Here is a 20,428-nt window from a genome sequence, read left to right as displayed (position 1 = left end):
TTTAGCTGGGCATGGTGGTGCATGCTTGTAATCCCAGCAGTTTTTTTGTTTGTTTTTTGGTAAGACTGGGAATAAAACCCAGGGGCATTCAATCTCTGAGCTACACCCCCTGCCCTATTTTTTATTCTTTGAGTCAGGGTCTCAATAAGTTGCAAAGGGCCTCACTAAGTAGCTGAGGCTGTCCAAGAACCGTGATCCTGTGGTCTCAGCTGCCTGAATACTGGGATTACAAGCGTGAGCCACCACGCCTGGTTAATCCCAGCATTTGGGAGGCTGAGACAGGAGGATCCTGGTTCACAGTCTCAGCTACTTAGGCCCGTTGTGACTCAGTGAGACCCTGTTTCAAAATAAAGAATAAAAAATAAGGCTGGGGTGTAGCTCAAAGCTAGAATGCCCTAGGTTTCATCCCCAGTTCCACAAAAACAAAAACATTTAAAGAGCTGGGTGTGGTGACACATGCTGTAATTTCAGTACTTGGGAGGCTGAGATAGGAGGATCCAGGTTCGAATCCAGCCTCAGCAACTACATGAGGTTTTTAACAATTTACCAAGACCCTGTTTCCAAATAAACAGGCTGGGGGTATTGCCTGGAGGTAGAAGGCCCCTGGTTCCACCCCTAGTACCACACACACAAAAAAAAAAAAACCTGGGCATGGTTGTGCACACTTGTAATTCCAGGATTTGGGAGGCTGAGACAGAAGGATTGCAAGTTTGAAGACAACCTAAGTGAAAACCTGTTTCAAAATAAAAGGGGCCGGGGATATGTAGCTCAGAGCTTGAATGCCCCTTGGTTCAATCGTGTACTCAAAAAACATCCAATCTTGTGATCACAGCATATTGTATTCTGTTGTTCATGGATCAGTCTCTTCTGTCAAACTTAGAATTCTCAGAGACAGGGACAACCTCTGATTCTCCATTGGAACCCAATGAAGACATTTGCTTAAATAAACTGCAATCTATCACCTTGGCTCAAACCATGCCCCCATATCCTGATCCAAGGGGTTGGAGAAGTCACCAGACCTAGTAACACTTACTCCTTCAGATCAAAGACCCTGCTAGGCGTGGTGGCTCACACTTGTAATCCCAGCATTAGGGAGGCTGAGACTGGAGGATCATGGTTCAAGGACAGCCTCAGCTACTTAGACCCTTTGTAACTCAGTGAGACCTTGTTTCATAATAAAGAAAAAATAGGCCTGGGGATGTAGCTCTGAGGTAGAATGTCTCTGGGTTCCATCCCCAGTACCAAAAAAATCAAAGACCTTCAAGTTCTGTAAGGTTTTTGAGGGCTAATGGAGGACTGAAGCAGCTGGTCCTTGGGTCTGGTAACTTGAACTGCAGGTCTCAGGTAACAACAGCAGCTTCAGCATCAATAATTAAAAGCAGGGCCAGCCTTTTGCTTTAGGGTTATTTCCCATGAGGACTTCTCCGATCCTGTTCTCCGGTCTGCCCTAAGCAAGAGCTTCCAGCCCAGGTAAGCAGGGCCCTTGAACCTCCAGCCCAGGTAAGCAGGGCCTGTGGGTTCACAAGCACACGTTCCCACCAGCATCACTCACCTATTCACATCCACTCATACATGCCCCACCACCTGGGGCCTTGCAGTGGAACCTGCAAGGTCAGATCTGGAAGGGGAGGATGGTCTAGAACAGGGGAGAGGAGAGGGCAACCATTCCCCATAGCAGGCCACGAAGAAGAGGGCCGAGTGGGGGAAAGTGTGTGTTGGGTGTGTGTGTGCGCGCACACACATATGCGTGCACTTATAAAGAGACTTTTATTTTTGTGGTGCTGGAGATGGAACCACTTCTACCTCTGAGATATACCCCCACACCTATTTTATTCTTTTATTTGAAAACAGGGTCTCACTAAGGTGCAGACTGGGACCTCACTAAGTGACTGTGAACCTGCAATCCTCCTGTCTCAGCCTCCCAAATGCTTGGATTATAAGCGTGCACCACCACGCCCAGCTTATAAAGGAAATTCTGAGAGAGCACTTGAGAAAGAAAGGAATACAAGGATGGGGAATAGGACTGGAGAAGAAATATAGAACCAACAACTCCTCCCACTCCCAGGGAAAAGAAGACTGGGAGAATCCTAGAATGGAAAAAAGACATCTTGCCTATGAAGTGTTTTGCTTTTTACTGAGGAAGAGCAGTGACCGTGAAGGGGTTTCTGACTACAAAACTTTGCTCTTTGGTTACACAGTGATGGGCCAGAGGAGACAAACAGATGGGGTGTGATGGGGAACATATCCCAGGAGGAATGGATGAAAGAGGTCCTGAGGGGGTAACTTCAGGAATGAAGGGAAATGTGGATATGGGACCAGATTTTGGAATGGGAAGAGGTGGTTTGGGTTTGGTGCTGAGCATGGATAGTATGAAGTTCACAGTAGCACAAGGCTTAGAATCATACCAACCTGGATTCAAATCCCAGCTGAGCTTCCCCTCCCCTCATGGTTTGTAAAATATGAGCATAGTAACTGCTAGTGGTGAAGGCTCCACACGTGACAGGCAAATGGTAGGTGTGGGTTTCCTTCTCTGCCTCTCCCCACCCAGGGCCCAGGCAGGGACCATGTCCCCGGCCATCGCGCTGGCGTTCCTGCCTCTGCTGGTGACATTGCTGGTGCGGTACAGGCACTACTTCCGCCTGCTGCTGCGCACAGTCTTGCTGAGGAGCTTCCAAGACAGCCTGTCAGGGCTGCGGATCGAGGAGCGGGCCTTCAGCTACGTGCTGACCCATGCCCTGCCAGGGGATCCGGGTCACATCCTCAGCACCCTGGACCACTGGAGCAGCCACTGCGAGTACCTGAGCCACATGGGGCCTGTCAAAGGTCAGTGTTCCCTAGCTCCAAGTACCCCCAGGATCTGTAATGCCACTGCCTTTCTGGATGGATTGGGCAAGTTAACAAACCTCTTTAGGTCTCTTCTTTCTCATTTGGAAATGAGGGACCTACACTAAGTCATTCTTTTATGTACACAATTTTCTTTTCAGCACTGGGGATGAAACCCAGGGGCATTCTACCTCCAAGTGACACTCCCAGCCCTATATTTTATTCTTTGTTTTTATTTATTTACTTATTTTTGGTGGTAGTGGGGGTGGAACCCAGGAACTTTCTACCTCTGGGCTATACTCCCAGACCTATACTTATATTTTTTTTGGAAACAGGGTCTCACTAAGTTGTTGAGAGCCTCTCTAAGTAGCTGAGGCTGGCTTTGAAACTGTGTGATCTTCCTGTCTCAGCCTCCAAAGCGCGGGGATTACAAGTATGCGCCACTATGCCCGGCTTTATTGCTATTATTTTATTTATTGGTACTGGGGATGGAACTCAGGGGCATTCTACCTCTGAGCTATACCACTAGCCCTATTTTTTAGTCTGTCTGTCTATCTATCTATCTGTCTATCTATCTATTTATGTATTTATTTATGTATGTATTTTGTGGTGCTGAAGGTGGAACCCAGGGGCTTTTCTACCTCCAAGCTACTTCAGGGGCATTCTCCCTTTGAGCTACACCCCCAGCCGTATTTTATATTCTTTATTTTGAAACAGGGTCTCACTGAGTTGCAAAGGAGCTGAGTAGCTGAGGCTGTCTGAGAACCCCAATCTTCCTGTCTTAGCCTCCCAAATGCTGAGATTACAAGTGTGTGCCACCACGCCCAGCATGTATCAAATATTGCCACCTCTTCTGTGGGTATAAGGTACCTGGGGAGTGAGCCCAGGGGTTCTTTACCATTGAGCTACATTCCCAACCTCCCTTTTTTGTGTGTATGGTGCTGGGGATTGAACACAGTGGCATTCTACTTCAGAGCTATACACCCAGTCCTATTTTATTTTTATTTGGAAACAAGGTCTCACTAAGTTTCTGAGGCTGGCCATGAACCTGCGATCCTCCTGTCTCAGCCTCCTAAGTACTGGGATGACAAGCATGTGCCACCACGCATGGCTCTCAGCCCTTTTTATTGATCTATTTTTTAATTTTTTGGGGGGTACTGGGGAGGGAACTCAGTGGCATTCTACCTCTGAGCTACACCACCAGCCCTATTTTTTAGTCTATTTATTTATTTATTTTGTGGTGCTGAAGGTGGAACCCAGGGGCTTTTCTACCTCCAAGCTATACTCCCAGACCTATTTTATATTTTATTTGGAAACAGGGTCCCACTAAGTTGCTGAAAGCCTCACTAAGTAGCTGAGGCTGAGCTTCGAACCTGTGCAATCCTCCTGTCTCAGCCTCCCAAGGGGGATTTCATACGTGCACCACCACACCCGGCCCAGCCCTTTTTATTTTAAGACAGTATCTAAGTTGCCCAGGTTGGCCTCAAACCTGTGATCTCCTGCTTCAGCATCCCAAATCCCAAGTAGCTGGGAATACAGGAACGTGACACCACATGCACTCTGTTGTCACGTCCTTTGTACCAGACATATACTAGGCGTTGGGGGAGAAGGTAGAGACCAGAGATGAACCAGCTACAAGTGCTTGCCTCGAAGGGAGCATACGACACAAGGAAATAAGCATTACTCAGTTTTTTTTTTTTCTTTTTCTTTTTGTGGGTCTGGGGATGGAACCCAGGGGCATTCGACCTCCGAGCTACACCCCCTGCCCTATTTTTTATTCTTTATTTTGAAACACGGTCTCACTGAGTTGCAAAGAGCTTCGCTAAGTACCTGAGGCTGTCTGCGAACCGTGGTCCTCCTGTCTCAGCCTCCCAAATGCTGGGATTACAAGGGTGCGCCATCACACCTGGCCCATTACTCATAGTTTTGTAATTATCTGTACCCCAGTGTTTCTTCCCTACCAAGGGGGCTACCCATCTGATTCAGGATAGCTGTCTGCCTAGATTTATTTCTGTCCCAGCTCTCAGCACAAGTGCTTACGATACTCATTTAAAAAATTCAGCCATAGCCAGGTGTGGTGGTGCACACTTGTAATCCCAGTACTTGAGAGACTGAGACAGGATTGCAGGTTTGTGGCCAATCTCAGCTACTTAGGCCCTCTGCAACTTAGTGAGACCCTGTTTCAAAATATGGGGGCCGGGTGTGGTGGTGCACACTTTTTTTGTGTGTGGCACAGGGGATGGAACCCAGGGGCATTCTACCTCCAAGCTACACCCCCAGGCCTATTTTTTTATTCTTTATTTTGAAACAGGGTCTGAGTTGCAAAGGGCCTCACTAAGTAGCTGAGGCTGTCCAATGAACAGCGATCCTACTGTCTCAGCCTCCCAAATGCTGGGATTACAAAAGTGTGCCACCATGCCCAGCAATAAAGTAAATTTTAAAAATAAAAAGAAGGCCGGGTGTGGTGGTGCACACTTGTAATCCCCGCGCTTGGGAGGCAGAGACAGGAGGATCGTGCAGGTTCAAAGCCAGCCACACGCGCTGGCTTAGGAGACCCTGTTTCCAAATAAAAATATAAAAATCAGTCTGGGAGTGTAGCCCAGAGGTAGAAGGGCTTCCAGGAACCCCAGTACCACCAAAAATAAATAAATAAACAAACAAACAAATAAATAAATAAAAATAAAAATGAAAGAAATTCATCCTAGCTGGGCACAGTGGCTTATGCCTTTAATCCCAATACTTTGGAGCCTAAGACAGGAGGATCAGAGATTCAAGGTCAGCCTCAGCAACTTAGGGAGACCCTGTTTCAAAATAAAAAAAAAGAAGCCGGGCATAGTGTAATCCCAGCATTTGGGAGGCTGAGACGGAGGATTGTGGCTCGTGGACAGCCTCAGCTAATTAGTGAGGCCCTTTGCAACTTAGTGAGACCCTGTTTCAAAATAAAGAATAAAAAAGTAGGGCTGAGAGTATAGCTGGGAGGTAGAATGCCCCTAGGTTCCATCTCTAGTACTGCAATAAATAAGTAAGTCTGAAGGTACAGCTCCAAGATAGGATATCCTTAGTAACAAAACATAATTAAGTTAAAAATAAAAGCCAGATATGGTGGAACATGTTTGTAACCCCAGTACTTGGGAGGCTGAGACAGGAGGATTGCAGGTTTGAGGACAGCCTCATCAAGTAGTGAGACTCCTCTTCAACCTGCAAGATCCTGTTTCAAAAATTTAAAAATAAGATAAAAAATAGGACTGGAGGGTGTAGCTCAGAAGTGGAATGCCCTGGGTTCAATCTCCAGTAAAACACACACACACACACACACACACACACACACACACACACACACACGTGGGGATAAAGCTGGAAACTTCTCAGGAGCCTGGATGATGTAGTGGTTGTTTTCTGGGCCCTCCTGGAGGAAGCATCATTTGAACAGAGCCTAGGATTGGTTAAATTGGCCATGTGGAAGGCCATGGAGGTGGAGAAAGGCAAAGCCAGCCACATCTACAAATGCAGCATGGCATTTGAGACAGCATGGCTAACTCTGGACACAGCTGTTTAGGATGACTGCGACACAGGCTACAGATGGGAAGAGCTGAGCGCTGTAGCTGGAAAGGTGAAACAGGATCAGGCTGAGGATCCCAAGTTCAATCCAAAAAAGAGAATAACAGGAGCCAGGGATTGATAGGGTCAGATGTGCTAGATTTTTTTTTCTTTTTGGTACTGGAGGATTGCACCCAGGAGCATTCTACCTCTGAACTATACTCTCAGCCCTTTTTATCTTTTGTTTTGAAACAGTCTTGCGGGGCATGGTGGCGCACGCTTGAGGAGGCTGAGGCTAGAGGATCGCGGTTTGCAGACAGCTGCAGCTACTTAGTGAGGCCCTTTGCAACTCAGTGAGACCCTGTTCCAAAATAAAGAATAAAAAATAGAGTTGGGGTGTAGCTCGGGGGTAGAATGCCCCTGGGTTTCATCCCCAGTGCCGCAAAAATAAATAAATAAATAAATAAATAAATAAATAAATAAATAAGTCAGGTAGGTAGGCGTGGTGGCGCACGCTTTGTAATCCCTGCGTTTGGGAGGCTGAGACAGGAGGATCCCACAGGTTCGAAAACAGCCTCAGCTACTGAGTGAGGCTCTCAGCAACTTAGTGAGACCTTGTTTCCAAACAGAATATAAAATAGGTCTGGGCGTATAGCTCGGAGGTAGAAAAGCCCCTGGGTTCCACCCCTAGTGCCACAAAATAAATAAATAAAGTGAAAACCAAGTCTTGTTAAGTTGCCAAGGATCTCCTTAAATTGCTGAGGATGAGCCAGGCACGGTGGCACACGTTTGTAATCCCAGCATTCCTGAGGCTGAGACAGGAGGATCACAGTTCACAGACAGCCTCAGCTACTTAGGCACTTTGCAATGCAGTAAGACCCTGTTTCAAAATAAAGAATATAAAATAGGGCTAAGCTGGGCATGGTGGTGCACGCTTGTAATCCCAGCATTCAGGAGGCTGAGACCGGAGGATTGGAGTTCGCGGACAGTCTCAGATACCTAGTGAGGCCCTCTGGAACTCAGTGAGACCTGGTTTCAAAATAAAGAATAAAAAATCGAATGCCCCTGGGTTCTACCCCCAGAACCTAAAATAAATAAATAAATAAATAAATAAATGTGTGTGTGTGTGTGTGTGTGTGTGTGTGTGTGTGTGTGTGTATGACTGAGGGTGTAGGTTGGAGGTAGAATGCCACTGGGCTCCATCCCCAGTACCAGAGAAAAAAAAAATTGCTGAGGATGACCTGTAATCCTTCTGTCCCAGCTTCCCAAGTACTGGGATTATAGGCAAACACCCCCCCCCAAATCTGATTTATTAGATTTCTGGTGGCTGGTGTGAAGGAGGCAGGGGGACCAATGGGGACAGCTGGGGTGGTAATTCAAGAGAAATGAGACCCAGGTAGATAGGGGCTGCAGGACGGCCCCCAGATCTCTTTTCCTCAGGGCCCTGCAGCCATCTCCTGTATTTTTTACAATTCTCACCTCATCCCACAGGTCAGATCCTGGTGCGACTGGTGGAGGAGAAGTCGCCTGCTTGTGTGTTGGAGCTGGGTACTTACTGTGGCTACTCCACGCTGCTTATTGCCCGCGCTCTGCCCCCTGGGGGCCGCCTCCTCACTGTGGAGCGGGACCCACGCACTGCAGCAGTGGCTGAAAAACTCTTCCGCCTGGCTGGCTTCGATGAGCACACGGTCAGCCTCCCAATCTCCCTGACCCCGATCACTTCTCTGCAGCCCCAGGCCTTGCCCTAGCCAGGCGCCCCTTATTAGGGACGCCCATCGAAAGAGAAGGCAGCTCCACGTAGGCATCTGTGACACTGGAGGGTGTGTGAAAAAGCAGCAGCTAAGAGGAAGGTCTCCAGAGCCCAGCACATCTAGGTCCAAATCTTCGTCTTCCTCTTATTAGCTGTGGGATCTTGGGCAAAATACATAGCCTCTGAATCTCAGCTTCTTCATGGGCAGAATGGACATCACAATACGAATCCTGACTTTTTGTGTACTGAGGACAGGAAATGTGAGACACCTGAGGGGACCTAGTGCCTGACCTGAAGTCAGCCAGATCCGGGTGGGTCCAGAGTGGGAAGACAATCCCTCCCACCCTCACTCCAGCTCTCCTGCCCCCAACAGGTGGAACTCATCGTTGGCAGCTCAGAGGAGGTGATCCCGCGCTTACGAGCTCAGCACCAGCTGAGTCGGGCAGACCTGGTGCTCCTGGCACACCGGCCCCGATATTACTTGCGGGACCTGCAGCTGCTGGAGGCCCATGCTCTGCTGCCAGCCGGTGCCACTGTGTTGGCTGACCATGTGCTGTTCCCCGGTGCACCTCGTTTCCTGCAGTATGCCAAGAGCTGTGGCCACTACCGTTGCCGCCTCCACCACACGGGCCTCCCAGACTTCCCTGCTATCAAGGATGGCATAGCCCAGCTCACCTATTCGGGACCTGGCTGAGGCCTAGGAGCAGGAGTATTCACCGGTTCATCCCCACCCCCACCCAAGCAAAGACCTCAGGACATCTCCTTCCTTCCCTGTTTTGAGCCTGACAGATGCTGAGCTCAGGGATAGGGAGGCTTTCTTCCCACCTTTGGCCCCTCCAGCCTCCACGTGACTTGAAGTGTCAAATTCTACAGGTTGCTTTGGTCCCACTGGTCCCCCTCCTTCTGGAGAGCTGTGAACTAATGGCAAGAAGCCTGAGCTCCCAACCCAGCTGTCACCGATTTGCTGGGCGACACCAAGGGACTCCTGCTCTGCTCTGAGATTTAATCCACTCTTTTAACACTAAAGTAGCTGACTGGGAGAGCCTCAAGGCTCAAAGTCTCAGCCCCAGCCCATGGCATTCTGAGTGGGATCAGAGGAAAGAGCAGACAATGAGAGGCTCTACAGGAATGGCCGGGTGCAAGCTGGGCCAGAGGGAATGACTTGGGCTCAGGCTCCCCAACCCTGGCCTACCTGGCCAATTAGATTTGTTTGATATTCCTTGAATATCCCCTCTCCAAATACAAAAAGAAGACACTGGACTCCTGTATGTCTCCCCCTCCCCCTAACAAACAGGGAATAGACATGGGGGGAAAATCAGTCCTGTATTTTTATTAAAGAGAATTAGAAAGAGATCAGACCTGACAACCAAGGAGTGAGGTAATGACCAGGAAGGTGGATGGGCTCAGGCTCTGGGAATTCAGGGGCAGACTGATGGCCTGGAAAGGGCCGAGGAGACCAGGTCCTGGAAGCAGCTGAGGAAGTGCCAAGAGTGAGCTTTCGGGCACTGGGACCATCAGCTGGTTCTGCAGACTGAGGGGCTGGGGCGGTTAGGCTGGGTTGGCCCAGAACTGCCCTGAGGCCACCCTGCCATGTCTACCTAGATCATCCACTGGTCCTGATCCTGTTCGTTGCCTTCCATGTCCACCTGGAGAGAAGGTTGGTTGTGGGTGTGGGGGCCTGAGCCCCAGATCCTGTCCCTGGGTGGATCCATAGTCTCTTTGCCCCTTGGCCATCTATTATGTCAGGGGCAGGGCCCAGGAATAAACGCCCTCCCCTGAACCCCCACCTACCTCATTGACCTCTCCATCATCAGGCGACTCATTATAGTCATTCATCTCGTCCATGTCCTGCATGTCCTCGTCATCCTCTGAGTCCTCTTCGCTGTCCTCATCGTCTTCATCATCCTCCTCTTCCTCCTCATCATAGTGCTAGTGGGGCAGGGGAGAAGCTGTAGGCTCTAAGGGCTGCCTGGACCAGTTCAAGAGCTGGCCCACGTGGAGCGTCTCTCCCCCCAACCATCCTCACTGGAGTCTGGCAGGATGGTGCATGTTCTGTAGGATCTTAGAGTTAGGCCTAGTGCCCAAGCTTCCCTTTTTGGCCACTATAAAGCCTGAGAACCACAACCACCTTGAGTCAGAGGCAGGACATTCAGAATTAGTACAGAGCCTTGGTCCGCCCTGGGCTTCACACAAACCCCACCTGCTGGAGCCACTCACCTCTGAGGCTGGTTTGCCAATAGGTACCAGGTTGTTGTCTTTCTCGGCAATGCTTTGGAGCTGTGGGCAAAGAGGGGAGGAGAAAGGGCCAGGGACCAAACACGGCAGGTCAGGGACATGGGACGGGTTCAATCTACCCAAAAGAAGACCCCCAAGGGTTAGGAAGACATTTTCTCCCCATTATCAGGAAGATTCAATACCTTTTTCTCCTGACATCTGCCTTATAAACTTATCTCAATTACTTAAAACTCTCTGGGCCCTTGTTTTTTTCATATATTATGGTGAGGGTGAAGCTGGGTGTGGTGACGCACACCTGTAACCCCAGTACTTGAAACAGTACTTGAGAGACAGTACTGAGACAGGAGAATTGCAGGTTTGAAGGCAGCCTTAGCAAGCAGTAAGACTCTTATCAACCTAGTGAGATCCTGTTTTCATATAAAAATAAAAAGCTGGGAGTAGCAGCTCACGCTTGTAATCTCAGCATTTGGGAGGCTGAGACAGGAGGATCGCGGTTCGCGGACAGCCTCAGCTACTTAGTGAGGCCCTCCGCAACTCAGTGAGACCCTGTTTCAAAGTAAAGAATAAAAAATTGGGCAGGGAGTGTAGCTCGGAGGTTGAATGCCCCTGGGTTCCATCCCCAGACCCGCATAAAAAAAAAAAAGAGCTGGGGTGTACCTTGGAGGTAGAATGCCCCTGGATTCCACCCCCAGTACCACAAAAAATAAATAAAATAGGAGCTGGGTGTGGTGGCACATACTCATAATCCCAGTACTTGGGAGGCTGAGAGTGGAGGGTAACAGTTTCGCAGCTAGCCTCATCTACTTAGTAAGGTCCTCCACAATTTAGTGAGACCTTGTTTCAAAATAAAGAATAGCCAGGCGTGGTGGCGCACGCTTGTAATCCCAGAACTTGGGAGGCTGAGAAAGGAGGATCGCACAGGTTCAATCGCACAGGTTCGATCCTACTTAGTAAGGATCTCAGCAACTTAGTGAGACCCTGTTTCCAAATAAAGTATAAAAAATAGGTCTGGGAGTATAGCCCGGAGGTAGAAAAGCCCCTGGGTTCCACCCTCAGTACCAGAAAAATAAATAAATAAATAAATAAATAAATAAATAAATAAATATAGAGCTGAAGGTGTAGCTAGGGGGTAGAATGCTCCTGGGTTCAAGTCCCAGTACCACTAAAAAAAGAAAAGAAAAAAAAATGATGAGGGTGAAATGAGATATAAGAGATTAAGCCTACAATTTGGTATCTACAAAGTCCTCAATAAATAAGTAAAATTGTTAATCCTAGCTGGGTGTGGTGGTACACACCTGTAATCATACTACTTGGGAGGCTGAGACAGAAAGATCATAGGTTCAAGGCCAGCCTCAGCAACTTAGTGAGACCTTGTTAGAAAATAAAAAACAAAAAAGAGCTACCGGTATAGCTCAGAGGTAGAACCCCTGGATTCAATCTCCAGAACCCCCCTCCCCAATTGTTAATCTCTGTGATTTATAAAAAAGAGCTTGGGCTGAGTGTCAGGAACCTGTGCTCTAAACATCTGACCCAGAAGTCCCAGGGTACCCCAAGAAATTAGGGCACCACAAAAATGAGAATGTTGGCTCCCTGGCTCCCAGCCTGACTACTCCCAGCTCAGGACAGAAAGGTCCTGCAGGGCAGGTCTTCGTGGCCCGTGGGGGTTGTGCCAGGTCCTCACTCACCCAGGCCTGATGCTGCTGTTCCTGCTGCTGCAGCTCTGTCTCCTCCACACAGGGTCGATCCAGATTAAACCACAATGTCTCAGTCACACGGGGAAAGAGTGAGGGGAACAAGGTGGACATGGCTCCTAGACTGAGGGAAAGAGTCAGGTGAATGTGTTTTGTTTTAGTTTGGTTTTTATTTGGTTGTAATTTGGTTTAGGGGTGGGGTCAAGGGTAGCAGGGAAGCAGCCCCTCCCTCTAGAAAGCAGACAGACCTGGGTTTGAGTCCTGGCTCCACCATTTACTAGCTGTTTGACTTTGGCCAGGTCACTTAACCTCTCTGGGCCTCAGTTTCCTCATCTGTAAAATGGGGATAATAATAATTAAACCACTTTCAAAGTTATTTTGATAAGTAATGAATAAGTAAAGCTGTAGACTATTCAAGAAGGGAAGAGAATGGGAACCAAGTGTAGAGATGGAATCCAGAATGCAGACTGGCATTACAAAATCAGAGATAGCAGGGCCCTAATGAAATTATCTCTATCCTCTCCAAAACCTAAAACTTGCTTTTTGCCCCTTTATGATTGGTCCACACCACACCCAACCAAAAATGGGGACATTAACCACCTTTCTCAGATTTGTACCACGTGCAAAAGGAGTTCATACTACATGGCATGAATAAATGGACAAATAAGTACATGAAAAACAATGAATGAACTAACATGTATGAGAACATGGGACCAGGAACGTCCCAGCGAATCTGGATTAAAACAGTTCTGCTCACAGACAGGAGAACTGAGACCTAGTGGCAGGCATACTGGCTTTAGGTCCCGCAATGGGTCGGGCTCAAAACTAGTGCAGGGAAGAGATCCAAGCCGGGCACTGGAAGACCAGAGCAGAAGAAAAGGATCTGCTTAGACTAGCTTTTGCCCTAACTTATTTGAACGACCCAAAACCAGCCGCTGGCGTCCCCTGGGCCAAAGTTTCCTAGCCCCTGTAAGAAGCAAGAGCATTCCCCCTCAGATCCAAGAAGTACTGACAGGACAACTAGCTGGCTTCCGAAAACCCAACCCACCGATGGAAAGCCACCGCCCATTCTTTACTCTTTAAGATAATGATCGTGCTGTAGACCAACAGGAAGAAGGCAGGGGTGGGACCCGAACAGAAGTTTGTCCTTATAGGGTTGTTAAACGCAAAAGGCGTGGAGCCTGGGTAGAGCCAATTAACGGAAAGAACCGCTGGGTGACAGGAAGAGAAACCAATGAATGACCGGTCTTGTGTGATGGGTGGGGCTTAATCTCGAGGAAGCGGCCAATGAGCAGGAGATCGTAAAGGGTAAAGGAATCTGAACATGGAGCTCCTGAGGAGGCGAGTCAAGGGGAACTGGGTTTCTCTAAGGGAAGGAATAAGGAAGGAACAAGGAGACGGCCGCAGCCTCACTTCTGTACTTACCGCGCCGGGAGGCGGCAGCCGGCGGCGACCCGGAAGCGCTTCACCTAGTCAGAGCGGAAGGACCCACCAGAATCCGGGAACCACCGAACGCATGCGTTCTTGACCTTTCGCGTTCCGCTCCCGCTCACCAGACCGGAAGTGACGTTTACACACCTTAGCACGTACTAGTTCGGGGAAGGAAATTTGCCGCGCCTACCTATTGGTACCGCCTTCGGTGTCAGCCAATCGGCTCTTACTGTCCGTCCCCGCCAGCGCCGCCCCGTCAGGCCCCGCCTCGCAGTCCCCGCGCATCTGCCCACTATCCCCTCTGGAAAATGGCTGCCAGCACCCTTCCTTAGTGTGAGGACTGTTTGCCCTCTACCTACTAGCAAAATGTGCTTCTACCCTAGGAACACTGGATAATTTTACACTTCTGTCCTTTTCTTCTCAGACGCAGTTTCCTCTTTGAGGGCATTTTCTATCTTATGTTTTCCCCCGAACAGAAATATTTAAGGCTCCACTATATCCCAAGTACTGCTAGAAGCTGGGAAGGAATCTATAAACAGATCGTTGAGCTCGGTGTGGTGGCGCAAGCTTGAAATCCCAGCATTTGGGAGGCGGAGACAGGAGGATCACAGGTTCGAAGAAGTCAGTGACATTGGAGATCGTGAACATGCTTGAGGGATCAGTCCGCCTCAGGCCCGTGGTTCCACTGCTGGGGAGTTAAGATGCCTTCCTCAGCTCTGAACAAAATCCTCTTAGAGGTCAGCCTGGTCACCTCTCCCATTCCTCTGTTGATGCCTCTCTGCCTTCCCTTCAGAGATCCCCATACCTTCTGGTAAGAGGCCCTTCAAACCCAACTTGCATTAAACTTCATCACCTACCAGCCTCTTTCAAGGCAGCAAGTATCTACAGTTCTACTCCAGTCCCCACTAGACGTGTAAACTCTGGCCAAAGTCCTTTTTCTCTGTCTGCACTCAGTTTATTCTTTAACCAGCATCATACTTTGCCTAGTCTTTTTTTCTCTGTCCTAGGTTGATATGGGGATTGGATAAGATAATAGCTGTTCAAAAGAAGTGTACAGTGCCTATCAGTCTAATTATGTTGCTAAGCAGTTCTGCTTGTTTAAAAGTTTATCATGAGCCAGGTGTGGTGGCGCAGGCTTGTAATCCCAGCGTTCGGTAGTCTGAGACAGCGGGATCACGCAGGTTCAAAGTCAGCCTCAGCTACTTAGTGAGACCCTTTGCAACTCAGTGAGACCCTGTTTCAAAAAATAAAGAATAAAAAGTAGGGTGGGGGGTGTAGCTCGGAGGTCGAATGCCCCTAGGTTCCATCCCCAGTACCAAAAAAAAAAGTCTATCATAAACTGGGCATGATGGCACACAATTGTAATCCCAGTACTCCCTTGGGAGGCTGAGACTGGAGGATCTCGGTTGGTGGACAGCCACAGCTGCTTAGTGAGGCCCTTTGCAACTCAATGAGACCCCTGTATCCAAATAAAGAATAAAAAATAGGGCTGGGGTATAGCTCGGAGGTAGAATGCCCCTGGGTTCCATCCCCGGTATAATAATAATTATTATTATATTTATATAAAAATTAAGAAAAGAAAAAAATTAAGTAAAGTATGTCTGGGGATGTAGCTCAGAGATAAAATGTCCCTGGGTCAAAACTAGTACTACAAGCCGGGCGTGGTGGCGCACGCACGCTTGTAATCCCAGCATTTGGGAGGCTGAGACCAGAGGATTGTGGTTCACTGACAGCCTCAGTTATTTAGTGAGGCTCTTTGCAACTCAGTGAGACCCTGTTTCAAAATAAAGAATAAAAAGTAGGGCCGGGGGTGTAGCTCGGAGGTCGAATGCCCCTGGGTTCCATCCCCAGACCCGCCCCCCCCCAAAAAAAAAAGAAAAGAAAGAAAGAAAAGGAGAAGGAGGAGAAGGAGGAGCAGACAGAGAAGTCATAACGAAGACTCTGGATTTTACTTTGTGTTGGGGAATTGGTGAAGGATTATGAACAAAGGATCCCTACAATCTGATTTCCATTTTAACTGAATTACTCTGTTTAGTGACAGGTAGTGGTGGTGACACTGGGGCAGAAAGACCAGTTAGGAGCCTATTATCATAATCCAGAAGAATCAGGGCATAATGGTTTATGCCTATAATCCCAGTACTTGGAAGGTTGAAATCGGAGAATAGCAGGTTTAAGGCCAGCCTCAGCAAATTAGCAAGGCTCCTGGCAATTTAGTGAGACCCTGTTCCCAAATAAAAAGATGGATAAAATAAGGTGAGTAGCTTGAGATGGGAAAGACTAGAGAAGAAGTTTTTGGGAGGTGGGAAGGGGACTATCTGGAACTCAGTTTTGGGCTGTGTTGAGTTGAAGTGCTCATTAAGGATGGTGAGGGAGCATGAAGGCATATAGGTCTGCCAGTCGAGCGAACTGAGTGTATCAGCACATAGAAGGTGTTTGAAGTCATGAGACTGGGTGAGCTCACCAAAGGAGTGAGTGTAGATGGAAGGGTTTTTTCTGATATTAAGAATTTGAGGAAACTAGGAGAAGCAGCAAACCAGATGGAAGAAGAAAGCCAAAAAGATAAATAGAAAGTCAGACTGAGTTGGGAAGTATCAGCCAAGAAAAAGACAGGCTGTCATGAAGGAGGAAGTGATTTTGTACCCCAGATCTGTACAAAATTGTGTTTCCTTTTGTTTCTCCAAAGGACCATGAGTTCCATGAAGACGGAATGGTTCCTGTATCCCCAGGGTCCAGCCTGACTGCCCGGATACATCGGCTCCTCCAATGATCTAGGTCTCCAGAATTATTTCCTCCAACTCTACTTCTTGCAGGATTGCTCCTTCACACACCCTTCGCCTCCCAACTTTCCTGACAGTTCTAGCTTGCTGGAAATCCCCCAGGAACATAGACTGTCTTTCCAAGGTGCTCAGCCAGGTTCAATAAGTCACTAGTTAATGACACCGAGTGTCAAATGAGTACTGGCTGCCTTGATAAGCCCTGAAAACAGAGAGATGAAGCAGAAATAGTCCATGCCCTTGAGAAAAATACAGGCTAGTGAGGACTCAGACAATAATAGAAGAGGGTGGTAAGTGTTAGAAATCCATGTATGTAGAGAATCCTGTGAGAGCACAGAGGAGGGAGAGATGAATGGGTTCTAAGCAAACTAAGTTTAGACTTTGGCTCCAAAGAAGGAAACATTTGAGTGGGCCTTGTAGAAATAGTAGGAGTCAAGCCTACCAGTAGACAAGTGGAAAAAGGGGGTGCACAAAGAGGCCTATTACATTCAAGGGCCCAGAGTTCCAAGCCAATTCTGTTTGAAGAACAGTGAGAATCCATTTAGGCAGGACTAAATCCATGGGGGTGGAGAAAGAATGTTAGGGGACTCAGATGGGGAAGGGCTTTGGTGGTGCTGATATGAGTGGATGGGATGGGAGCTGAACATCCCAGGTCTTACCTTGGCTTTATTGCTGACTTGCTGGGTACCCAAAGTAGGTGCCTCTTTATCTCTAAGCTTTCATTTTCTCTAACATAATACCTCTAACAGCTCTGCTGTTAGTCCCTGGAAGAGATTCCCCGGGTCTAAGAATGAAATCTGTCCTGAGATTTTACTCAACACTTCTGTGTGTTTTATACAAACCAGGGCCTGGGAAACAAAGAACTGGGGCACGATGGGGATTTCTCAACAGTCAGGAATCAATCAAGGTTGGGTATGGTGGCACACACCTATAAGTGTGCCACCTTATAGGAATGTTTGGTCTCCAAGTGTTTATGCCTTTGGAGGCAAAGACCATAGGATCATAGTTTTGAAGACAGCCTTAGAAACGTAGCAAAGACTCTCAGCAACTTTAGCAAGACCTGTTTCAAAACAAAAAATAAAAAAGGGCTCGGAGTGTAGTTAAGAGGTAGAATGCCTCTGAGTTCAATTCCTAGTAACACACACACACACACACACACACACACACACACACACACACACACACACAGAATCAAAAAAATGGAGATGGAAACTCATGACTCTATATATTGAGGATTTTCCAGAATCCAGGAAAGTCCAGGGCTAAGTGGCTTACTCTTTTGTTCCATTAGCCTTGAGGATTGTGGCTGGCCCTAGTATGGGACAAAAGAGAGCGTCATAGTCACCATCTTTCATGCATAGGAAGGAATGTTTGGTCTCCAAGTGTTTTCACACTCATAGTCTCCACTCGCCCTCACACCAGCCCTGGGAATTCTATCCCCACATATCAGATGAGGATCCTGAGGCTCAGGATAGTGAAGTGGCTCACCTGATCTGAAGCCACAACTCAAAAATGGCCCTCATTCCACAGATCTTTCTTTTAGGCCACTACCTTGGTGATGAGGAGTCACAAACAATTAGACCTCTTGAGTCCTCTGAAAGTCCCAAGTCTTTCTTTTTATTTATTTATTTTTTGTAGTACTGGGGATGGAACCCAGGGGCATTCTACCTCTGAGCTACACCCCCGGTCCGATTTTTTATTCTTTTTATTTTTTGAAACAGGGTCACACTGAGTTGCAAAGAGCCTCGCTAAGTAGCAGAGCCTATCTGTGAGCCACGATCCTCCTGTCTCCGCTTCCCAAATGTTAGGATTACAAACGTGCGCCAACACACTTGGCTATTTATTTTTGTACTGGGGATTATTCTTATTTTTTTATTTTTTATGGTAGTGGGGCTGGAACCAAGGGGCTTTTCGACCTCCGGGCTATACTCCCAGACCTATTTTATACTTTATTTGGAAACAGGGTCTCACTAAGTTACTGAGAGCCTCACTAAGTAGCTGAGGCTGGCTTCAAACCTGTGCGATCCTCCTGTCTCAGCCTCCGAAGCGCGGGGATTACATGCGTGAGCCACCATGCCCGGCTTGTACTGGAGATTAAACTCAGGGGATTTTACCTTCAAGCCACACCCCCAGCTCTATTTTATTATTTATTTATTTATTGTTATTATTTGCAGTACTGGGGATGGAACCCAGGGGCATTTTACCTCCGAGTTACACCTCCAGCCCTATTTTTTATTCTTTATTTTGAAACAGGGTCTCACTGAGTTACAAAGGGCCTCACTAAGTAGTACCTGAGGCTGTCCTCAAACTGTGATCCTTCTGTCTCAGTCTCCTGAATGCTGGGATTACAAGTGTGTGCCACCACATCCAGCTTATTTTATTTTATTTGTGTGTGTGTGTGGGGGTTACTGGGGATTGAACCCAGGGGCATTCCACCAGCAAGCTACATCCCCAGCCCCATTTTTTATTTATTCCTTATTTTGAAACAGGACCTCACTAAGTTGCAGAGGGCCTCACTAAGTAACTGAGGTTAGCCACGAACCTGTGATCCTCCGGTCTCAGCCTTCCAAGTACTGGGAATACAAGCATGTGCCACCACACCCAGCTGTCCCAAGTCTTATAATGGGAAGCATAAGGCAAGTTATTAGGCCCTCATCAGCAGATCTCACGGTGATTCATTTTTGTTCCTCCAGCACCTAGCACAGTGCTTGACACAGAGTAGCCATTCAATAAATGGTTGTACAAAATGGATTTGTTTCTTTTAGTCTAATAAATTGACTGTTCCATTGGTTTCATGTATTCATGTTCATTAAGTATGTTAATTCATGTGATGAATACTATAATGGATATTGGTTTCAAAAAAAAGAGTAGAAACAAGAAGAAAAGAAAGGTGCCAGGCACAGTGGCACACGCTTGTAATTCCAGTTCTTGGGATGCTGAAACAGGATCACAGGTTTTTGGCCAGCCTCAGCTACTTAATGAGGCATTCTATAATTTAGTGAGACCCTGTTTCTTTACTTTTTTTTTTTTTGTAGTAGTAGTGGGGAGTAAACTCAGAGGCATTCTATCTCCCAGCCACACCCCAGCCCTATTTTTTATTCTTTATTTTGAAACAGAGTCTCACTAAGTTGCAGAGGGCCTCACTAAGTAGCTGAGGCTGGCTGTCAACCTGTGATCCTCTGTCTCGGCCTCCCAAGTACTGGGATTACAAGCGTGCACCACCACACCTGGCTATGACCCTATTTCAAAATAAAGAATAAAAAAAAGGACTGGGGGTGTAGGTCACAGGTAGAATATCCTGATTTCAACCCCTAATACCAAAAAACAACAACAAAAAGAAAAACAACAAAACAATGTTGCAGAGTTGGAATGATTTTACCTTCCTCCATTATTATCAACTTAGTCACAAGTCACATGTTCCCTACCCTGTGACTGTAAGAGCAATTTACACCTCTGTCTCCAGTTCTTGTTGCAGGGTTGCCAGCCACTTTATTGGCCACCTGTGGAGGCAAGATGAAGACCCCTGAGAGGGTGCGAGAGGCCTGCAGGTAGTATAGTCTGGAAAGGACATTCTGCTCAAGAGTGGACAAGTTGCCGGGCGTGGTGGCACACACTCGTAATCCCAGTGTTCCAGAGGCTGAGATGGGAGGACAAACTCGGCTACTACTTAGTGAAGCCCTTTGCAATTCAGTGAGACCCTGTTTCAAAATAAAGAATAAAAAATAGGGCTGGGGTGTAGCTCAGAGGTAGAGTGCCCCTGGGTTCCATCACCAGTACAGCAAAAAAAAAAAAAAAAAAAAAAGTGTACAAGGCCTTGAAAGGATGCAGTGCCCAGGGCGCAGCTTCTGAGGGCCTCCTGTGTGGTCACCTCAGTGATGGGCACTGAGAAACAAGACCAAGGGATGAGTGCTTTGTCCTCAAAGGATGACATATGATCTTAGAGGAGAATGAGGAGACATTGAGAAAGCCTTCCTTGAGCAGAGGAGACTTCAGTGGGGCTTTTTCCTTCTTTCTTTCTTTGTTTCTTTTCTTTCTTTCTTTCTTTCTTTTTTTTTTTTTTTTTTTTTTTGCAGGACTAAGGATTGAACCCAGGGGTACTCTACCTCCAAGCTATACCTCCCGCCCTATTTTTTATTCTTTATCTTGAAACAGGATCTTACTAAGTTGCAGAGGGCCTCACTAAGTAG

At 47.5% G+C, this 20,428-nt stretch overlaps 2 protein-coding genes across 2 annotated transcripts; one reads left to right on the top strand and one right to left on the bottom strand.

Annotated features, from left to right (window-relative positions):
- Positions 1-2,523: 2,523 nt before the first annotated feature.
- On the top strand, positions 2,524-8,804 carry LOC308262936 (transmembrane O-methyltransferase; the record flags this gene model as incomplete). Its single annotated transcript, XM_080695709.1, has 3 exons — positions 2,524-2,823; positions 7,852-8,048; positions 8,484-8,804. Exons 1-3 carry the CDS (start codon positions 2,565-2,567, stop codon positions 8,802-8,804), a joined length of 777 nt encoding a protein of 258 aa, XP_080551835.1. The 5' UTR covers positions 2,524-2,564.
- Positions 8,805-9,708: 904 nt separating this feature from the next.
- On the bottom strand, positions 9,709-13,571 carry ANAPC15 (anaphase promoting complex subunit 15; the record flags this gene model as incomplete). Its single annotated transcript, XM_080695695.1, is given in 6 exon segments — positions 9,709-9,756; positions 9,902-10,039; positions 10,041-10,079; positions 10,328-10,387; positions 12,031-12,155; positions 13,462-13,571. Coding segments are annotated over 5 exon segments (405 nt in total). The 5' UTR covers positions 12,151-12,155; positions 13,462-13,571.
- Between the last annotated feature and the right edge of the window lie 6,857 nt (positions 13,572-20,428).

This window comes from Muscardinus avellanarius (genome assembly GCF_963383645.1).
Source record: "Muscardinus avellanarius genome assembly, chromosome: 1".
Taxonomy (NCBI): domain Eukaryota; kingdom Metazoa; phylum Chordata; class Mammalia; order Rodentia; family Gliridae; genus Muscardinus; species Muscardinus avellanarius.
The sequence above is the reverse complement of the archived record's forward strand: the minus strand, read 5'-3'. Positions and strand labels throughout refer to the sequence as shown.